At 39.9% G+C, this 18031-nt stretch overlaps 3 protein-coding genes across 5 annotated transcripts in view; all 3 read right to left on the bottom strand.

Moving 5' to 3' along the window:
• Positions 1-3819, bottom strand: part of stau2 (staufen double-stranded RNA binding protein 2) — an 81480-nt gene extending 77661 nt beyond the window's left edge. For 2 of the 3 annotated variants that reach the window (XM_051410314.1, XM_051410316.1), the window contains exons 1-3: positions 3757-3819; positions 1605-1812; positions 579-709 (exon numbers count right to left, since the gene is read on the bottom strand). In XM_051410314.1, coding sequence (XP_051266274.1) covers positions 579-709; positions 1605-1803 — 330 coding nt within the window. In that variant the 5' untranslated portion in view covers positions 1804-1812; positions 3757-3819. Of the gene's footprint in view, positions 1-578; positions 710-1604; positions 1813-2534; positions 2558-3756 lie in introns of those variants that run through there. The other variant, XM_051410315.1, reaches the window with a different exon arrangement.
• A 1538-nt stretch (positions 3820-5357) lies between these two features.
• Positions 5358-14246, bottom strand: ube2wb (ubiquitin conjugating enzyme E2 Wb). The gene is made up of 6 exons (XM_051410368.1): positions 14159-14246; positions 13181-13272; positions 10024-10126; positions 7923-8078; positions 7751-7826; positions 5358-7612 (listed from the first exon to the last, which is right to left on the bottom strand). Exons 1-6 carry the CDS (start codon positions 14171-14173, stop codon positions 7599-7601), a joined length of 456 nt encoding a protein of 151 aa, XP_051266328.1. The 5' UTR covers positions 14174-14246; the 3' UTR covers positions 5358-7598.
• An 808-nt stretch (positions 14247-15054) lies between these two features.
• Positions 15055-18031, bottom strand: eloca (elongin C paralog a). Its single transcript, XM_051410369.1, has 4 exons — positions 17907-18031; positions 17387-17414; positions 16960-17103; positions 15055-16146 (listed from the first exon to the last, which is right to left on the bottom strand). Exons 2-4 carry the CDS (start codon positions 17388-17390, stop codon positions 15956-15958), a joined length of 339 nt encoding a protein of 112 aa, XP_051266329.1. The 5' UTR covers positions 17391-17414; positions 17907-18031; the 3' UTR covers positions 15055-15955.

Below are 18031 nucleotides of genomic sequence, written 5' to 3'. Positions count from 1 at the left end.
AACAAGAGGAGTCATGGCTCAATTCACCTTAGTACTGCAATTCTTTAAAAAAAAAATTAAATTCCTGAATCAATTATACATTTATATATTTATTTACCACTCTTATATGTAGTATAGCAATGATAATGCTAAAATAAAAAACATTTAGCCATGGTGTAGTGTTAAAAAAGCAAACAAAAATCACAATAAATCATAATATCGAACATAAATAATCATTTCAATACTTACAGAATCAGCACCCCAAGTATTGGAATCATATTGAACTGGGACATAAGCTTACCATCCCAGGCTTTATAGGTACATTGTTTTTTTTTGCATTATTTTTTTTCCCCACAAAGAAAACTGATCAGAAATCAACAAGGGAACATAAAATCTTATCAATTCCCATCTCTAATGAAAAGTACTCAAAAATATGAAACATCATCACAGGAGCAAATGCCAAAAATAAGCACTGATTACCTCAGGATGAAAGTCAGTCAAAAAAGGCACACTGGTCATCATGCCACTAATTTTGTGAAAATTAAATGTCATAACAGTGTTATAACAGGTGACTTCAGTGTCATGTCCCCCTTCTTTACCTTAGCATGTGCAGGCCCTCTCTCATTGAGGAGCTTGTACTGTGGTTGGATCCTATTGAAACGGGCTAACTCATTCACCAAACACATTGGAGTTTTCTCTTTAGGGTTTGCCATGTTCTCCTGGGGTGGGCCTAAAACAGAGCACAGCAGAATACATGGCATACTGAGCAACATGGTATGGATATAATACATTTTAAAATTTGTGAATTAATTTGAATGTGAGATTGAATGTGTGACTGAAATGGGATATTCATATATCGTAGCATGCATCTGGTGCAGCATTTACATTATCATGCATAAGAAACAAAATGCATTACAGAAAACAGAAATGTTCAAGATACTGTTCCTCTTTGGCAGAAGGGCAAGGGCTCAGGTGTGTTTTCATTTGTTTGAAAGCGACAGGATCTTACAGGGTATTGATTGTGATCCAAGACCATGGCTTATAGTGCAGAGAATCTCATTTTGCTTAGTAATAATACTAGGGTATCTGATCGATACTATGAGATTTTAACAATAAGCAGTGGAGAGAACAGGAGCTGCAGGTCTATTTGCTCGACAAATGTTTTTTTTATAGTGCAACACCATACACATGCACAACACTAATCTTGAGGTAGGTTGTCTACATCGGTCGCTGGTGAGCGCAACCCTTTACCACTGAACCTACATCCAAAGCTGGTCAAAAACTCAAGAGCAGGAAAGGTCTGTGACAAGGTCTATTCTGATATTACCATTGTCTTTGTAACTTGAATTTATATCATTCTTTTCTTGTCATACAATGAATATTATATGACAACCAGGAATACACAATAACTGTACAATGCTGGCACATTTGCAGCACTGAAACATTTAATCTCTCTAACATTGCCTGTGGCAATTCAGAATAGGAGATGCTGATGAGACGTAAGTGGTTAATTATTTATCATAAATCAAATGAACATAATCATCAACAATAATTGAGACCACAGTGTTATTACAAAACATCACTTAATTTCCCCCGAAAGGCATACTAGTCTGTTGGTGGTCTACCTGGCGATGTGGCAGACACAGGGGCGTCCCCATATCCGACTGCAGGAGCAGGGCAGGCGGGTGTGGGGGCCGGGCCTGTGCCGTTGACGGAGGGCTGCAGACCCAGGGATCCAGGGCTGGCCATGGCCGTCGGGGGAACTCCGGGGGAGAGGCCAGGACCAGCCAGGGGTGCTGAGGTCTGTACTTTCACTTGAGCCATGCTCTATTCCTGGAACGTAACGTTGGAGTAAGAGCTTAAAACTTTTTTAGAAACATAGTGATCATTACAGACTGCAATCATATCACTTTAAAAGACTATGTTGTTGTTGTGTATGGAATTTTGTTGTTTTTATGTTAATATGGAAGTATGAGTCTAAAATAAAGTTAAATTGAATTGAACTAGTGTTGGGGAAAATCAGAGGTGTGTGTTTAAAAGAATAAAATTCATAATAAATAAGGAGGGTTAGGGTTGACATGAAGTGTGCATCATTAACACGCATTTGTCTGCACTTGTGCTCTAGCCCACATTATTCCATGCCAGTCTTTGCACAGTTTCAAGCAGTTCACTGTCATCTGACAGATTCCTGTGGGCCTGGAGAATGGACTTCAAACTGAGCAGCCCTAGGCCTATCTCACATTCTGATCCACTGGCAGCTAATACACCCAGACAATGAAGCTTTATTTGAAGGAGCTTTGCTCATGTTACTGCAGCTAAGCTCCCCGGAAAAAGGAGAGAATCCTGTGATAGCAGCTTGAACAAGACAATGAACGCTCAATCACATTTTATTTCCGACTAAAGAGAGCTAGACGGACCTATATGAACCAGGTTAACATGATCAGCAGAGAGGGCCCAACAATCATCTTTTTATGCATCCATGCAATATTTTGCAAATTCAACTGCACACAGGTTACAGCCTGTGGCTATGCAATATAAGTAACATAATAGTCTACCTTGTGTTTTTCATCAACAAAAGATGAAGACAGAACACTGAAATGTAAGAAAAAATAATTAAAAAGATATAAAGTGTATCACAACATTTTGCCAAAACGGCTCAACTACTGGTTCACATCAATATGTGGCATGAACCAAAAGGGATATGAAGGGAAATTCTTTTCTTGTCCCCACAGAGGTCAGAGCAAAGGGTCAGACATCGAACTGAACCCCCCGGTGTGTGGAGAAATTGCACACGGACACCTGAAATGCTGGCTTTAAACCTGCCACCTCAAGGAGATGGACAATATCTTCAATCCGCGTATCAGCGTAAAATAATCTATAGGATTGTAAAATTGAGTGCATGAAAAAAAAAAAAATAATCAATGCCTTTACTCTAGTTTGAGATGTCACATAGATCAATGGAGGCAGTTTTCAGATGGGCTTCAGCCTGAACTCATGATTACAGGTGTCACCCAGGTCCAGTGTTTACAGTGGAGGGCCATGGCTGGACTGGTGTAAACAACAGAGCACTTGCGTATCCACAAAATAAAATGCAAGTTTAACTCTGACCTGTGACCTTATTTCATTGCATGCAATCGATTGTTGTTGTTTTTTTTCTCCCTGTTTATGTATTGCTTGCATCTTGCTTTGCCCCCTGAGGTTCTCGGGGGGTCACAATCCCTGTCTCTCTCTCTCTCTTTTCTTCCACTCTCTCACAGCAACACGCATTAAACCCAACGCCAAACAGCAACCCGAATGCATGTCTGTCCGTCCACTGAGCTGAATATGGAGGTGGTGTTGCGTTAAGGGTGACTGACAGAGCTACAGGGTTTGTCTGCAACCCCTGAACCTACACTGTAGCTTCGACTGTGTTCCAGCTTAGCAGGAAGCTAACGTTTGCCAACGAGAAAAACGCCGTTTCCTGCAAATGTCAGCTCCTAAAAACGAACCACCAGGACTGGCGAGCGTGCATGCTGTCATGCTTGTGTCAGTGTGATTTCTTCTGATGAATATACACAATCTAGCCACCTCCGGTAACGCTACTTTAGCCGGTTAACGCTCATCATGGCTGATCGGCCGAGCACCCCTCTTGCTAGCATCTCCGTACCACCCCATCCTCCACGAAAATCTGGGGGATTTCAGCCCACCGCAACATCATATACGGACTGGCGACAGCGTGACGAATAATCCAGAGACTATCCGACAACAAAGGGGCAAATATTTTAGGGTATTTTTTACCTTTGTCCAGGGCCAGACCCCAGTTACACCTCCGACATTGGCAAACACTAAAGAGAACTGGATGGAAGAGGGAACAGACCACGTTATTTGTATCTGGGTAAAAAAAAATAAAACAAGCCCCATTAGAGGCAAACGACTGGTCATTTTGAGATTTCATTTATGAAGTTTGTGTTGTGTTTATGCCGCCAGTGTTATGTTTCGGGTGTCGCTAACTTACCATCATTGCAGTTTGAGGTGAATCTTGAATGAATCAGCCACCCCCGCGGTGCTGTGAATGGTTCAGTCCTGGTTTGCTACCTCACAGCCTGAAACAGTGTAACTTTGATTCAGAGCACAAAATGAACCTTTTCAAACTTGTTCTCTGCACACTTTATTCATGTGGATTACTGGATAGTGTTATATTTATATTATGCATTTGACAGCACAAGTATCACTGAGATTTGATCTATGGATCGGTGTTTATAACTTTAAATGAAATTTTGAAAATGAGAATTTTTTTCTCAGGGAAGCTTCTTCATTGAGTGAGTTTAATTATTAAGTTAACAATAAAACTTATAGCTGGAGTGTTTTTTAATGTTGTTTGTTTATTTTAGTGAGCACATAACCTACAGAACATAACTCCCTGCCATTGTAGGGTTTACTGCCTTTGCTCAAGGGCACTTGGGAGGACACCTTTGGTGTTGAATGAAGAGGTCTAACAGTTAAGTGTCTCTCAAACCTCAAGACCACCTGGTGTGTATTCTGTGTCAACAATCTCTTTGCGCAAGAAACCACAACCAGTCAGGGCTGTTATTGCTACGATGGTAGGTGGGGGAGATTCTGGCGACCCACAGCTGGACAGGGCCCACATAACGTCCAGTATGAACCTTTTATTATGAAGTGTGGCAGGGAGAAGGTAAAAAAAATAACTAAATTGTGGATTCAAACTTGACAAGAGTATTATTGTAATGTGACCACTAGATGGTGCCACTAAATCACCCTTTCTTGTGTTACTGTGGCGCACTGCCTGTCACAGAGGGACCAGTGCACTCTCCTTTACAAAGATGAAACACTGGGTTCTTCCTCTGTGTGATCTCTCACACACACATGCACAGTGACATAACATGAACCAATCCCTGGTTTCTTTCATGCAGTAAAAATCTGGCATTGTAAAGGTCTTGTGACTGATTGTGCTTACACTTTTATTATACACAAAACTGAACGTTCAAGAAGACTAACTGATGTAGTTTGGCCTACATTTTAAACAGGGGAGTGATGAATGCATCCATAGCTCTAGTGTACTTGTACTCGAGTATGAGAATGAATCTTTCTGAAAACCTTTTTATTTGTTAAGCTTTCTGAAACGACTGGTATGAAATACTTTTTTTAAATAGTTTTCCAGATCCATCCACTTTTTCTGTTACACTTTGAAATGTCTTGGGATCCTTCAGTATTTTTGGCAAGCTAAACCATTCTCTTCCTAAATCATCCTCATCCCCACCTCCACTCCCTTTAATAGTGGAACAATTTAGTTTTATGTCAGCATAAAATCCATAAAAGGTTTTTAAAGGCTGCAGAACAGAAGCATTAGCTATTTAAACAATGTGCAAACCAAGGTTGAATAAAAGTGAATCTTTGCTTTTATTATTGATTATGAAAATGAACAGGCACCTATTACATGGAGCTTGCACATCCCAGAACAAAATGTCAAATATAAATAACACACCCTCATTAGTGTTGATCACTCACAACAACCTGCAAGCTAAGAGTTCAAACAGCATTGAAAAAGAAAAAAAAAAAAACCTAAGAAGAAAAAAAAACAACATGTCACATCCAAACTGTTTGCAACATATTCACTCAAAAGTTTTTCAAATCTCTTCTGATCCACTGCCCACTGGGTGAAGGCTACTTGTCCCCACACAAATGCTGTTGTGACTGCATTTACACAATTATCTCAGTCCTACCGTCTATTTCTCTCTGACAGCAGACAAGACCATTACAATGAAAGAAAAAAAATTATTGGTTAAATAGATTTAAGTTATCAATATAGTTTTTGAGATAGCGGTGTGCTGTGGTAATCTCCTCTACAGTATAGAGTATCATCACATTCACTCAAGTTCATTCAAGAAAACTCTGGAAAAAGCAAATGCAATACAAACAACCCAAGATGGAAAAATTCAAGTATCTCTGACTGGATGGCGATAAACATTTCTTTAGGAATGGAGTCGATTACAGTCTGAAATGACAAAGAGCCACACAGCCTCTGGAGGCGAGGTTTGTAATATCCATCCCATAAACCATTACCTAAGTTATGGAAAGACTAAAAGTTGTCACAATGTCTGATGCCAATAAGAAAAAAAGTAGGGTTTAAAATTGCATGCACCCCCACTGTAAAACTACTAAACTTCTTTTTTTTTTTTAAACCAACAGTAGTGTTTGTTGTTGTCTGTACACATCCTAATTAGCAAAAGATGCAGGATAATTTCCAATGAACTAAAGCGCTCCTATTATCATTCTGCTATAAAGTATATGCATCCTCTGCTAATTTCGTTCACATCATCCAACAATTTAAAGACTTATATACAATAGTTTCAGACGTGTTATAAGTTTACAACATAACAGTCTCTTTTGGTGAAAATATAGTTAAATTCAAAATATCTGATAGGTATCTTTTTAGAGGTGATCTCTTTATTGAAAAAAGTACCTGAGCCAAAACTCTGACCAGGGGGAATCACAAAAAGCCTCGTCTATACGACTTCTATAAAGACTCTCCTTTTCGTCATTCATTACCATTCTGAAGAACAAAGATTTAAATTAAATAACAAATACAAAAAGAAAAAGAAAAAAATCCCCAAAACATACTGACCCATCAAAACAACCCCCCTTTTCAAAGTATCAGCTAGTTGAAAAACAGTACAAAAAAGACATTTTAAAATCAAACATTTTAGAAGATTAAAGCATGAAATTAAAAAAAAAAAAAAAAGTATCGTACGAATAAAAATGGATCATGCAACAAATGTTCTCTCACAGACATTCTTTAAATGGAAGAGAGGCTGCTGTACATCTTCTAGACTGGACTGGTGAACACTACACGAGTTCAGCCTGACTTTACCAGGAGACGTACACTGAGGTCATCAGCTGACTAAAGCGCCGCATCTGTTTTATTCCCATCTGTACCGACATTCTGTCCATCAGCAGGAAGAACTGCAGCCCAGGTCTAAAGTAGGAAGATGAAGAAGAAAATTGCGTCTACTCTTGATACAGTGTTGCAAACTAAAACCCTTTAACCTGATAAATAAGTGGAGGACTGCTTACAGTCCGACTGCAAGTTGGGAATAACATACGAATAACTTTACTAGATACTTTCACAGTGCATATAATTTAAAAATAAACACACAGATGAAGCATTTTCTTGGGGTTACGATGGTCAGATCCCTTCCAGAAAACGATTACTTTTGGATTTCTCTTTGTAGGCCCAAGCATGCATCCATCAGTTATTATTGCACAACACAAGGACCTTAAAATGCACCCACACACAACGAAAAAGTAACAATAATAATCTTAAAACAGGAATTATAATCATCTCGCTCGCTCGCTGCGTCACTACCTTTTTGCCAAGAAAAACAAACAAAAAATGATCCGTCTCGGGTGCATCTAAACGTTCCATTATTTTCGTTCTCTATATTACAGCCGACTAAAACATGCATCCAACTGTCCATGGGGTATATGCAGTCAAGAGCCTCCAGCGAGTGGTGTCCATTTTTCCAGTCAAAGGTCAGAGTTCAAAGACTGAATGATTTAAAAAGTGCTTTACGTAGGTCAGTAGGACTTCTTTCTTCTACGATTATTACAAAGTTTGTACATTAGCATGTATCATCTGTGAAGGAAGACAAAAAATATTTAAATGACATCAACTTTGCGATCACAAGCAACTGCGTTTATGTCATCTAATTAAAAAAAAAAAAACAGTGAAAAAAAACACCAAAACAAAACGGGTAAAATTGAAAATCCTCACCATGATACCACCATTTTGTCTTCTTTGGATTTTTGTTACACGTTCTTACATAAAAGGAGTTATCAGGCGGTCGTCTCTGCAGAAAAAGAACATTCAGGTTTAACATTTAAAAAGCGTATAATTTACACCAATCACTATTTGTGCACCACGGGCATCATTACACGTCCCCTACCTTTTCTTTGCAGCTGGACAACATGCTGATAATGCTAAGACAAACTGATTGCACTGACAGAGCTGGCGACCAATCTTCCGTTAGAATAGATAGACAGATGTGACCGTTACTATACACATGAGGGTGGACAGGTATATTCTCTCCTGTGAACATTACCTGCAGCGAAACAAAGACACAAACAAATCAGGGGTTATTAAGATCATTCAGTGAATATGTCATAAAAGAAGCAACTGTTTCTTTATTTTTTTTACTGAATTGAGGGTATTTTGGTGGTACAACTTCAGAGAGTCTGGTCAAAAGTTGAGATTTTTTCATTAATGACAAAATAATGAGACTTGCTGTATAAGCTTAGGCTTAGCCCCGAACTGCAACACGAGGCTCTGGCATTAGGAAAGAGGGGCCGGGGTGGGGTGAGAGAGGGGAAGAGAGAAAGGGAGACTAATAGAGGAGTTTTATGAAACAAAAAAAGAAAAGAGTCATGTTCTATAAAAAGGAACGGGGATATTAGCCAGTAAAAGGGTGTAAGAGTCAGAGCAGATACAGAAAGTGTGATGAGAAGAGAGGAACTCAACATTGAGGTGCTTAAAAGTAGAGAGAAGGGGGGGTAAAGAGGGTAATGCAGTGTAACAATGGGTTGAGGCAGTCTGGCACCAGATAGGGCCTCACAGGAGAGTACAGACTCCACTCCACTGGGGCTGGAGGGGTGGGTGACAGGATGAGTGTTACAGATAGGAGCAGAAAGTAAAGCTGGCACTACACTCAAAACATCAAGACAACTGAAGGCTCCTCGCTTACACAAAGTTAAAATATTACCAGAAATGTCTGAAACACAAAAAGCTTAGGAGGTCTGAGCAGGAGTTCTGAGCAGACAGGTACTGAAGTTAATGTACATGTTGCTTTCCCATCTCCATGTTATACTGCAGCTACCTTGGTACTATTTGTGTTTGCATCCTGCTGTTTGCCACTTTAGTTGTTTGTTTTCTGTTGTTATTCTGTGTCCTTTTTTTCCAGAGCTGTAATTTACAAGCATTCTCAGAACAAAATCAATTTCAACTCATTGAAGTGGGGAAAATGGCAGTTTAGCAACCAAAACAGGGTGCTGCATGTGGCTTTGATTGCGAAGCGCAGCAAGCCCACAATCACTATAGAACTATACAGGCTCTGTAGGGACAGAAGCTTCAAGCAGCTCAACTGAGTTTGAGCAGGCCAACAACAACAGATTTCTTTTCTTCATGACAATAACAGCATTCACTATACAATGCGCACATACTATCACAACTACACATTTGTGCAATATAGAATTACAACTGAAGCTCCCCACACAACCAGTAATGCACTGCAGTAGTCAACACTGAAGCTCCTTCAGGAGCCCCAAGAAGAGTCCCAACAGAGGGATACTCTGACAGCCTGCCCCTCCTATTTCAAAGGATAGTCGCTAAGGAGCTAAAAGCATCTAATTTTCTCTGCATCAGCTCATTATCTATTTTTAGCTGGCCAGCCTACTGATGAGCGAAACAAGATTGTTGAGTTAAACTAATCCACTCAAACATGGCTTCAGTGGGAGCTCTGTTCTGGTATCTCTGTCGGTGATTCCTGGCTCCAATGTTTCCAAGCCGAGATTCATTCCACTAACAACTGCAGAGCCAATGTGTTTCATGTGATTACGGCAGGCATCCAGACAGTGGATATAGCGGACTGTTTACACAGGTCATCAGTTTTTGATTTTGTTTGGAAAAGGGCACCTCTGTACTCTGTACCTGTAAACCCACAGTAACCACTTCCGTAATTAAGAACTTAATTCTATGATCGAACAGTCGCAGGAGATGGGATATTATACATTTAGTCACAAAAGCACACAGTATAGTCAAAATTAATGTAACCAGACTCCAGGTGTGTTCGTTCATTGGTGTCCACACCCAGCAAAGCTGCCATGATGTCATGGCTGAACGCCGTCAGTGCTTTCTAGCACCTCAAAGCAAAATAGTAAATGGACTGCTTTATAGAACACTTTTCAAGAGCAGAGCAAGACAAAGTGCCTCATATTTACCCACATACAAATAAACACACACACACTGATGGTTGCAGAGCAACTTCTGCTTACCTGAGGTGAATCAAAGGGATATCGACTACTAAATTTGAAAAGCAGCTGAAATTTCTCTCCTTCATACAGTGTGCCAGTTGCTCCCTCCATGTCTACAATCCACCTAAAAGAAATACACAATATTAAGATGTGTTAAACATTTCACTCAAACAAAAAGAGCAAAAAAATATATACATATCATCCCAACAATAAACCAAAACAAAGGTAGTGTCCCAAAAGTAAAACATTTTTAACTTTGCTTAGAGCTCAGACTGAAAACAGTTAAGGCTACTTTTTATGACCTCATAGAGTCCTAAACCCAGAGGTTAGTTAGCTTTGATTTGATCTGTTTTAACTACACTCTTAGTTTAAATAACCAAAGCCTCTAGCAGTTTAAAAAAAGATGACTGAGATAAGTTTAAGGCTGAACTGTTGCAAAATATTTTGAAGGTAATAGAGCAGAGTTATTAACTTCCTGCTGTCAAGTCATGAGGTTAACATTTCCTTTAAGAACAAGTCTGTCCTGTGTTTTGGGAGGAAATGGTTTTATGCAATACAGGGTTGTTGTTGTTGTTTTTCTCTCCATACTAACAGCACGGCTCTAGGGATGGCAATGTCAGTCGGTCAGTCCAGACTTCAATATCTAAACAATCACCGGATACATTGCAATGAAATGTACAGACATCCATTATGCCATGATGTATCAATTACTTTGGTGATTCCCTGACTTTTCCTGTAGCACCATCATGACATAGGCATGTAGTTTTGTGTGAACTGTCTCAACAGCTGTTGGATGGGTTGCCATGAAACTGGATTGACACATTCTTGCCCCCCTCAGGATGAATAGTACTAATTTTCGGCATCCCCAGGCTTTCCACTTAGCGCCATCATCAAATCAACATTTCAAAATGTGTCCAATCCTTAATGTTCCCATCAGCCCCAGCTGTACTCGGTCTTACCTGCTAATTAATATATGTTGTGCATGTAATGTTGTACATGTAAATGCCCACGCATAGAGCCATAGAGCGTGGCTCTAGACTCTTAGTCTTGTTGACTAATGATTAATAACATGCTCTTTTCATCACTGCAGGGATCCCATCTCAGTATCATTAAAAAAGAATCATACAAAATGTGAGCTGCCAATGCGGCAGTAAGTGTGTAATCAAAAGCTTTTAGTCTGACTCATTCCAGTGACATTCAATATTCCGCTGGGTTATTACAGTGGTTTAGTGATAATGTGATACTTTATTGATCTAGTGGACAAAATCTATTTTCGCTTCTGTAGCCAAGCTACAGAACTGTGCTGACTGAGCTGTGAGGGATTCAATGTCTTGCTCAGAAAGGGAGATGATTGCAAACACAGGGACTTGATCCCGGGTCTTTGGGATGAAGGGCAGTCTACCTTCTCAATTTAACCGAGAGGCGAGATGTTGCTTCATGGGACGTCCAGTGCACAATAATTATAGGGATTGCTTGATCACAGTAGAACCCTCAGAGGAGAAGAAGGAGCAATACTGATGGCAGCGTTGCAATCTCTGGCCTAATTTCTTCCGGGCTAGCAGTGAAGATAGGACACCAAAGAGACTTGTGGCTGTTGTTCGGGTTCATAGCCTTGTGTCTCTTTCAAATCTACCCTCAGGCACATGATCATTTCGGCCTACTTACAAGGTCAGTCCCGTTTAAAACATCGCCTTTAGAAAATCCAATGGTCAAAACGTCTGAAGGAACTCAAATTTTCTTCTGAAAGTAACGCTTAGAGGGAGGCAGCATCACTGTACATAAAGCTGAGTTACACCTGATGCAACCCACGCTGAACACAGGCAAGGACTCCAAGGACATTATGCTCAACTTGCTCAAATTCCCCATAGCCTGGTGATTATATGATCCAGTCAACAAAAATAACACCGAGCCATTTAGTGAAAGAGGGGGAAACTGAGTACACACATGAGAGACTCTGTAGTGCTTTAAAGCAGCTGTTTCCTTGTTTGCAATGGCTGACTCATTACAACATCGAGTTAAGCCATCTGCATTGAAAGACATTGTAATCTAACAAGCAGCACTGAGAGACAGAGTGTACTATATTAACAAAAGCTATATAACCAAAAACACATGGTCACCTTATCACTGTCATACGCACAGCCCTAGTGAGTCTTTTTTTCCCCTTTTTTTCTTTTTTTTTTAAAGGATATGGTAAGATTCAATGTCAAGTCGAAGTCCCTTCCTCCTCTAGGACACGCATGGCAAATCCCTACTACTGTCACTATGACGGAAAACTAAACCAGGCTCAAACACCTTTCAACATCGGAGTTGAAGACAATAAGGCACACCCATACATACCATCTCAAACCTGGGATGCACAGAGAACTCGGAAGCCAGCAGAACAGGTTTTGGAGACATATCAGTCATGCAAAACCCAAAACATTCATTCAGTCTGACCGGGACATTTGTCCTCCAGGAAGATGAAGGAGATGCCACATAAAGGACCTTTCATTGTTTTGTTTTCCTAAAATAACCACAAGCACTGTAACACGTATTGCCTCTTTAAGACGGCCCTGATGCTGGAAGACATTTTGATGAGCGCAACCAGGTAGTAACTTTCAAAGTCAACGTTGCAAGCCTGCAACTGAAAGACACTTGAACGACGGCCAGAAATGTGTCTCGAGTCCATTTACAGGACGCAACTCGGTCGATCCTCGCTGCTTATCAGACACAACTCCACTTACTGAGTTACAGTATTCACGGGGCGTTTAAGAGAACACCAAGAAAGAAAGGTCAGCTTAGGAGCCTCTGTTCCTTGCTACTCTAGTCCCAACTCCTCCATGCCAACTGTTAAATATTTTATAAGGATGAATAGTGACACTGCGCATTAGAGACACTCTACTGAGGGGCCGGAGCTGCCAGTCACTGGGAATGACCCCGATTCCTCCTCACCCTTCGCTGCCGAGACTCTCCTACCGCTTCCAACAGCAACCTTTACTGCATGTGCTCCCCACACTGCCCTGCCACAGCGCTGAAACACGACATTTAACAAAAGCCACACTGGGTTTGTGTTTATTCATAGATGCAAACCCTTCTTCAGTGACTAATGCAGGTGTAAGGTGACCCTGCCCTAATGTTTACTGCGAAAAACGCTGTAACAAATGAATCACATTGAGAAATAAGAGAGAAAAATACTTACTGTGTGATGGTGTTCTGTACACTTTTTTCGTTTAGAGTCATTCCTGGGGGCGGATCATTTTGCAGGGCTAATAATTCCTTTTGTAGCCTTTTCTGTTGGAGAGAAATGTGTTTGGGTTTCTACCACACTTATATGATGAACTGTAGCATCACGAGAATATACCCAACATAACAGAGGCAAATCAAATAAAAACAAGGATAGAAAATATAACCTAATTGCCTAATAATCTTTGGATTAAGAGCCCCCTAACCAAGCCACCGTAAAACATCACTGGATATCGTTTAATGACGGCACCATTGTAGCTAACGTGGAAATGTAGTTTACGCAAATCACCTCCCTGACTGATACAACCCGTTTACATATGAAACAACGTGAGACAGGTGAGATGTCCCGTTAGACATAAGCAACAAACCCGCTTCACCAATAGACCAATTTACGGGTTGTACGTTATATTTGCGGGCTTTTAGACGAGGCTAAATCGACAAAGCTATCTTAAAGAAAGCGATGCACCTGTTCAGCTCAAGAGGAAACTGGAACTACTCAATCTGCGCACCGTCTCGTTAGCTAGCTAACGCCAACCAAATAGCAGCTAGCGCTCCTTTTAAAAAAAAAAATATATATATATATAATTAATTCAAACTCGTAACCTCACATTCTTTGAATTACAATCCATATGTTACGACGAAGAACATACATCGCCACTCATCAACACATACATATATATCCGGGAAGCTGGTTTCGATGCTAGCCCTTGACTTGGTGCTGTTGATGATGATGTGCTAGTTGTATTGCTAGCAAAGACCTAGCGCTAACCCTGGACAGTGGAGGATAAATCTAATCGCTTTTACCGTAATGTCACCGCTGCTTCGGACAAATACGCGTGTACCTCAATTAAAACGGTTGATAAACTACCAGGAAAGACCAAACTGAAGGTCGGGTATATTATAAATATGGGATCGTTGTCATTTGTGTTCTTACCTGCATCGACGCCATGATGGAAACCCCCCTGCATCAGCGCAGAGTGGAGGACTGTACGTCAGGCAGTCACGTGAGACGAGGAGTTGTTTTGACAGAGGAAAAACAATCCCCCCCCCCGGGTCACCACTCACTCATTTTATGTCGTTAGCGGACCAATTTGGCAGCTTTACGACAGAATTACATAATATTGTGAGATAAATGTGGTGTTTGAGTCCACTGAGGTCACATAGGACATCAGGGAGGGTCAATGACCTCTGCCGAAGGAGGGCTGACCCGCCTGTCGTCCCTGATCCGGAGGTAAACAAATTACTGTTTGTGTTTTGGTTGTTAAAACATGATCACAATCAGTGAAATATTAAAAATACACTGATTAATCATAATATCCCGCAGCTAGATAGTCATCTTTAATAATACTATAAAATGGATTAATGTCTGTTATCATAGCTCCATCAACACACTTGATAAATGAAGTTTATTCTGTCAGCTTCCTTTAATTAACAATTGGAAAAAGAAATCCCGAGAAACTTGAATGTATAACTTGTTCAAACCCTCATACCTTTTTATTCTATTGGTCATAAAAGCTGGATTGTCTAAAAGCAGAGGAAGTATATTAATTTCTGTGTCAGCAAAGTTTATAATATTTTATTCAACTGAAGTGTAATTTGACTAAGCCTTCTCAAGTGACTACTAAAAAAAATAAAATAAAATACCTTCACTCTGTAGCCAATGTTACCGGATGTGATAGGAGCTCCCACCTGATATGGTTGACACAAGGAGACAGATATAGGCTCAGAAGAGACTTCCCACACTCACTATAAGCATCGCAGGAGTAGACCATACAGACACATGAAACCACATTTGTATTGATATTGCTAATATACGCTGAAGGACACATGTATGTTCTAAGCAACATTTATTGGGAATTATAAGATCTTGGCCATCAGCTTACACTTTAACTGTTAATGTACCCACATTATTGACTACCACCTACCAACCACTTATAAAAGTATAAACAAACCACATTTGAGATGTAAGACATTCTCATAAAGCAATTTCAACTGTGTTGTTGCCTCTTGCAATTACATCAACCACTGTGGTTGTTGTATTACAAGATAAACATTACACTGAAACATGAGTTTTTCTATCTAAATAAAACTGAATGTTGATTGTTTCCCAGCTGTTATTACATTTTTATCCTTATAGAGAATTCAACAGATTTTCTATTAGACATCATATCGTGTTTGATCAAGTGCATATAAAGAGTAACATTTTTAAAGTTATTCTCCGTTATATAAAACCACTAATGTTCAACACTGAATTATGTATTTAAGTGTGTGAAATATCTCTGCCAATTGTTGTTTGTAGATTTTAAAACATTTTGTCATGTTTTACTTGAGCTGGACTAAAACACACAACTAAAGTAGGATGTAGGTATTTGTGAAAGTGGTATTTAAAGTCAGTGAATGTGGCACTTCACGTGGAACAAGGCAACAAAGTGCTCACCAAACAGGTCTTTATTAAGCTGGAAAGGTGAGGAAAGATGTACGGGCGGGGGGGGGCACATTTATCACATTTTGAGGCAAGTGATGCATCCTGCCATATCCATTTATTACATTAAAAAGAAATTCTTTAATACTAATAAAATTATGACAGAAAGCCAGGTGCGGAAAAAAAAAACAAAAGAAAAAAAAACAAACTGAAGGTGACATACTTATTAACTCATGTAAATGGCAAAACAATTTAAATATTCAAAAAATCTAAAAAAATGTTTTAAGCTGCTACATTATCTCTGTAACTTTAGCAATCCAAAAAGTTTGCAGCCATGAGCAGTTCCAGTGCGATCTCCGGAGCGATGGGAAATTCAGGTATTTCTGTGGAGCTGTTGGTGTAACGGACCTTGTAGGTGAAGTACATGCAGACCTTGGACAGGACGTGAGATGGAATCTCCCTGAAGTTCACTTCATTGGTTTCGTTCTCAGCAAACTGACCTGCAGATGGAGGGTTAAGGTTGGTGTCATGAGTAGAAATTGAATTAAAACAAAAACAGTTGTATGGAGGCAGCATAGTGCCACCAACTGGACAACCAGTATTAACTTAATAAACACCAATGATTTACATATGATCTTAAACTACAGGTGATTTATTTCCCTGCCTTTTTAAATCTCAAGCAATTAAGCAAGCAAAGCACACAATGGAAACTAGGCTAATACATGAGTAGCGGTATATTATCATTTCAATAAAACCCTGTTCATGACATATTTAACACTGGGAGACAAGGTAGTCTACATATTGACAGAGGAGCAGGTCTCATTTTAAATTTGACAGTTATTTTTAAAGACAGAACTGCCTGAAACTATCCAGGCAAACTATTTTGTTCAACAGTAATGACATCAGTGTTGTATCTGCATCTGATAATAAAGTTGTATCCATCTGGGCAGCACTATTCCTTTCCACTCCAATTCTTAGTTTATTGTCTCTTGGAAGAGCAAACCTTGCATGAACTGCCAACATTTATCAAATCCTAGAACAAACAGAAGCTATAGTAAGTAGAAAATACCATGGGCAAATCCCCTGCTTGTTTCCGATAGCTCCTAAACATGTGTCACACTGTTGCAATATGAATTATTTCCATTCAAAGTGGACTTCCTCATCAGAGTGGTATTGAGTGAGCTGGGGAATATATTTATTGAGCATTGTGGTTTAAAGTAGAGTACCTACAGTGGATCCATACACACAGCTGTTCTAATGTTAACCAGACGCAGCCGTTTGCTATACTTCTACTAATTTGTCTGAACTCTCACCTGGCCCGCTTAACATGGCTTTGATGGTCCCGGATGTCAAGGCATGTTCTCTTTTCACAATAAATTCATGGCCATCTGAAGAGATCAATTTCACATACATGGCATCTGGCCCTTCACAGCCACCGTAGGTTCTCTCTTCACCATCTGTGAAGCAACACAAACTGACACTCTCAAAACAGGTGTAAGCCAAATGTTTAAATACCCCACACACACACACACACACACACACACACACACACACACACATTTGAGCAACTGTATTAACGCCAGTGACTTTTGGAGAACAGCCAGATTTTGCTACTGAAGAGAAACGTCAACAAATGACACTTGAGACAAGTTATGGATGGGCAAACATTTCTGGGAAGGTTACAGAATAATATATATATATATATATAGATAGATAACGTTAGATCAATTCATTACTCACCCATCTTGTTCCGAGATTTCTGTTACGCCTGAAAGGAAACAGACACATCTTATTTAGGACATCACGACTCTTGAACATATGATATAAAGTCGCCCGTAATGCTGGTATGTATCTTTAAACAGTCTCTCTTAGATCAATTGTCCGTTATCTCAGAAGCTAGGCCTTATTTTAGTGAAAATCACCGCATAACGTTTAACCAGATCAAATATCTACCAGTGATGTACTAAAACATAACCTGTCTATCGTTACAAATGACTATAACTGTAAGTTCTCAACTCTAATCCAGTTTAAAGTCGGATTAGTGGCGATGTCTTTCTCCATCCAGAATGTTTTTCAGTGAGTTCGCAGCCGTCTGCGTTAGCTAGCGTCGGCTAGCAAGCTAACGCCGTACCAAGCGAACGACAACGTCTTCATTTTTCTTTTTATCGACTGTTCAGTGTTTAAAACTCATATCGGATGAACAGTTCGACACACGACAACGCACAGCGGCATGAAATCCAAACACAACACTGTTTCTTACCACTCTGTAGTAGAATGTGGAGTGGATACTGCGTTTCAGCTAATGTTAGCCACCAGGCTGTTGATACCCGGAACTAGTTTTTTGGAACACCCGTCCGCGATAAATGTCTTCCGTAGAGTTTCATT

This window comes from Dicentrarchus labrax, unplaced genomic scaffold (genome assembly GCF_905237075.1).
Source record: "Dicentrarchus labrax unplaced genomic scaffold, dlabrax2021, whole genome shotgun sequence".
In the NCBI taxonomy this organism is placed as follows: domain Eukaryota; kingdom Metazoa; phylum Chordata; class Actinopteri; family Moronidae; genus Dicentrarchus; species Dicentrarchus labrax.
This window is presented reverse-complemented; position numbering and strand designations above follow the sequence as displayed.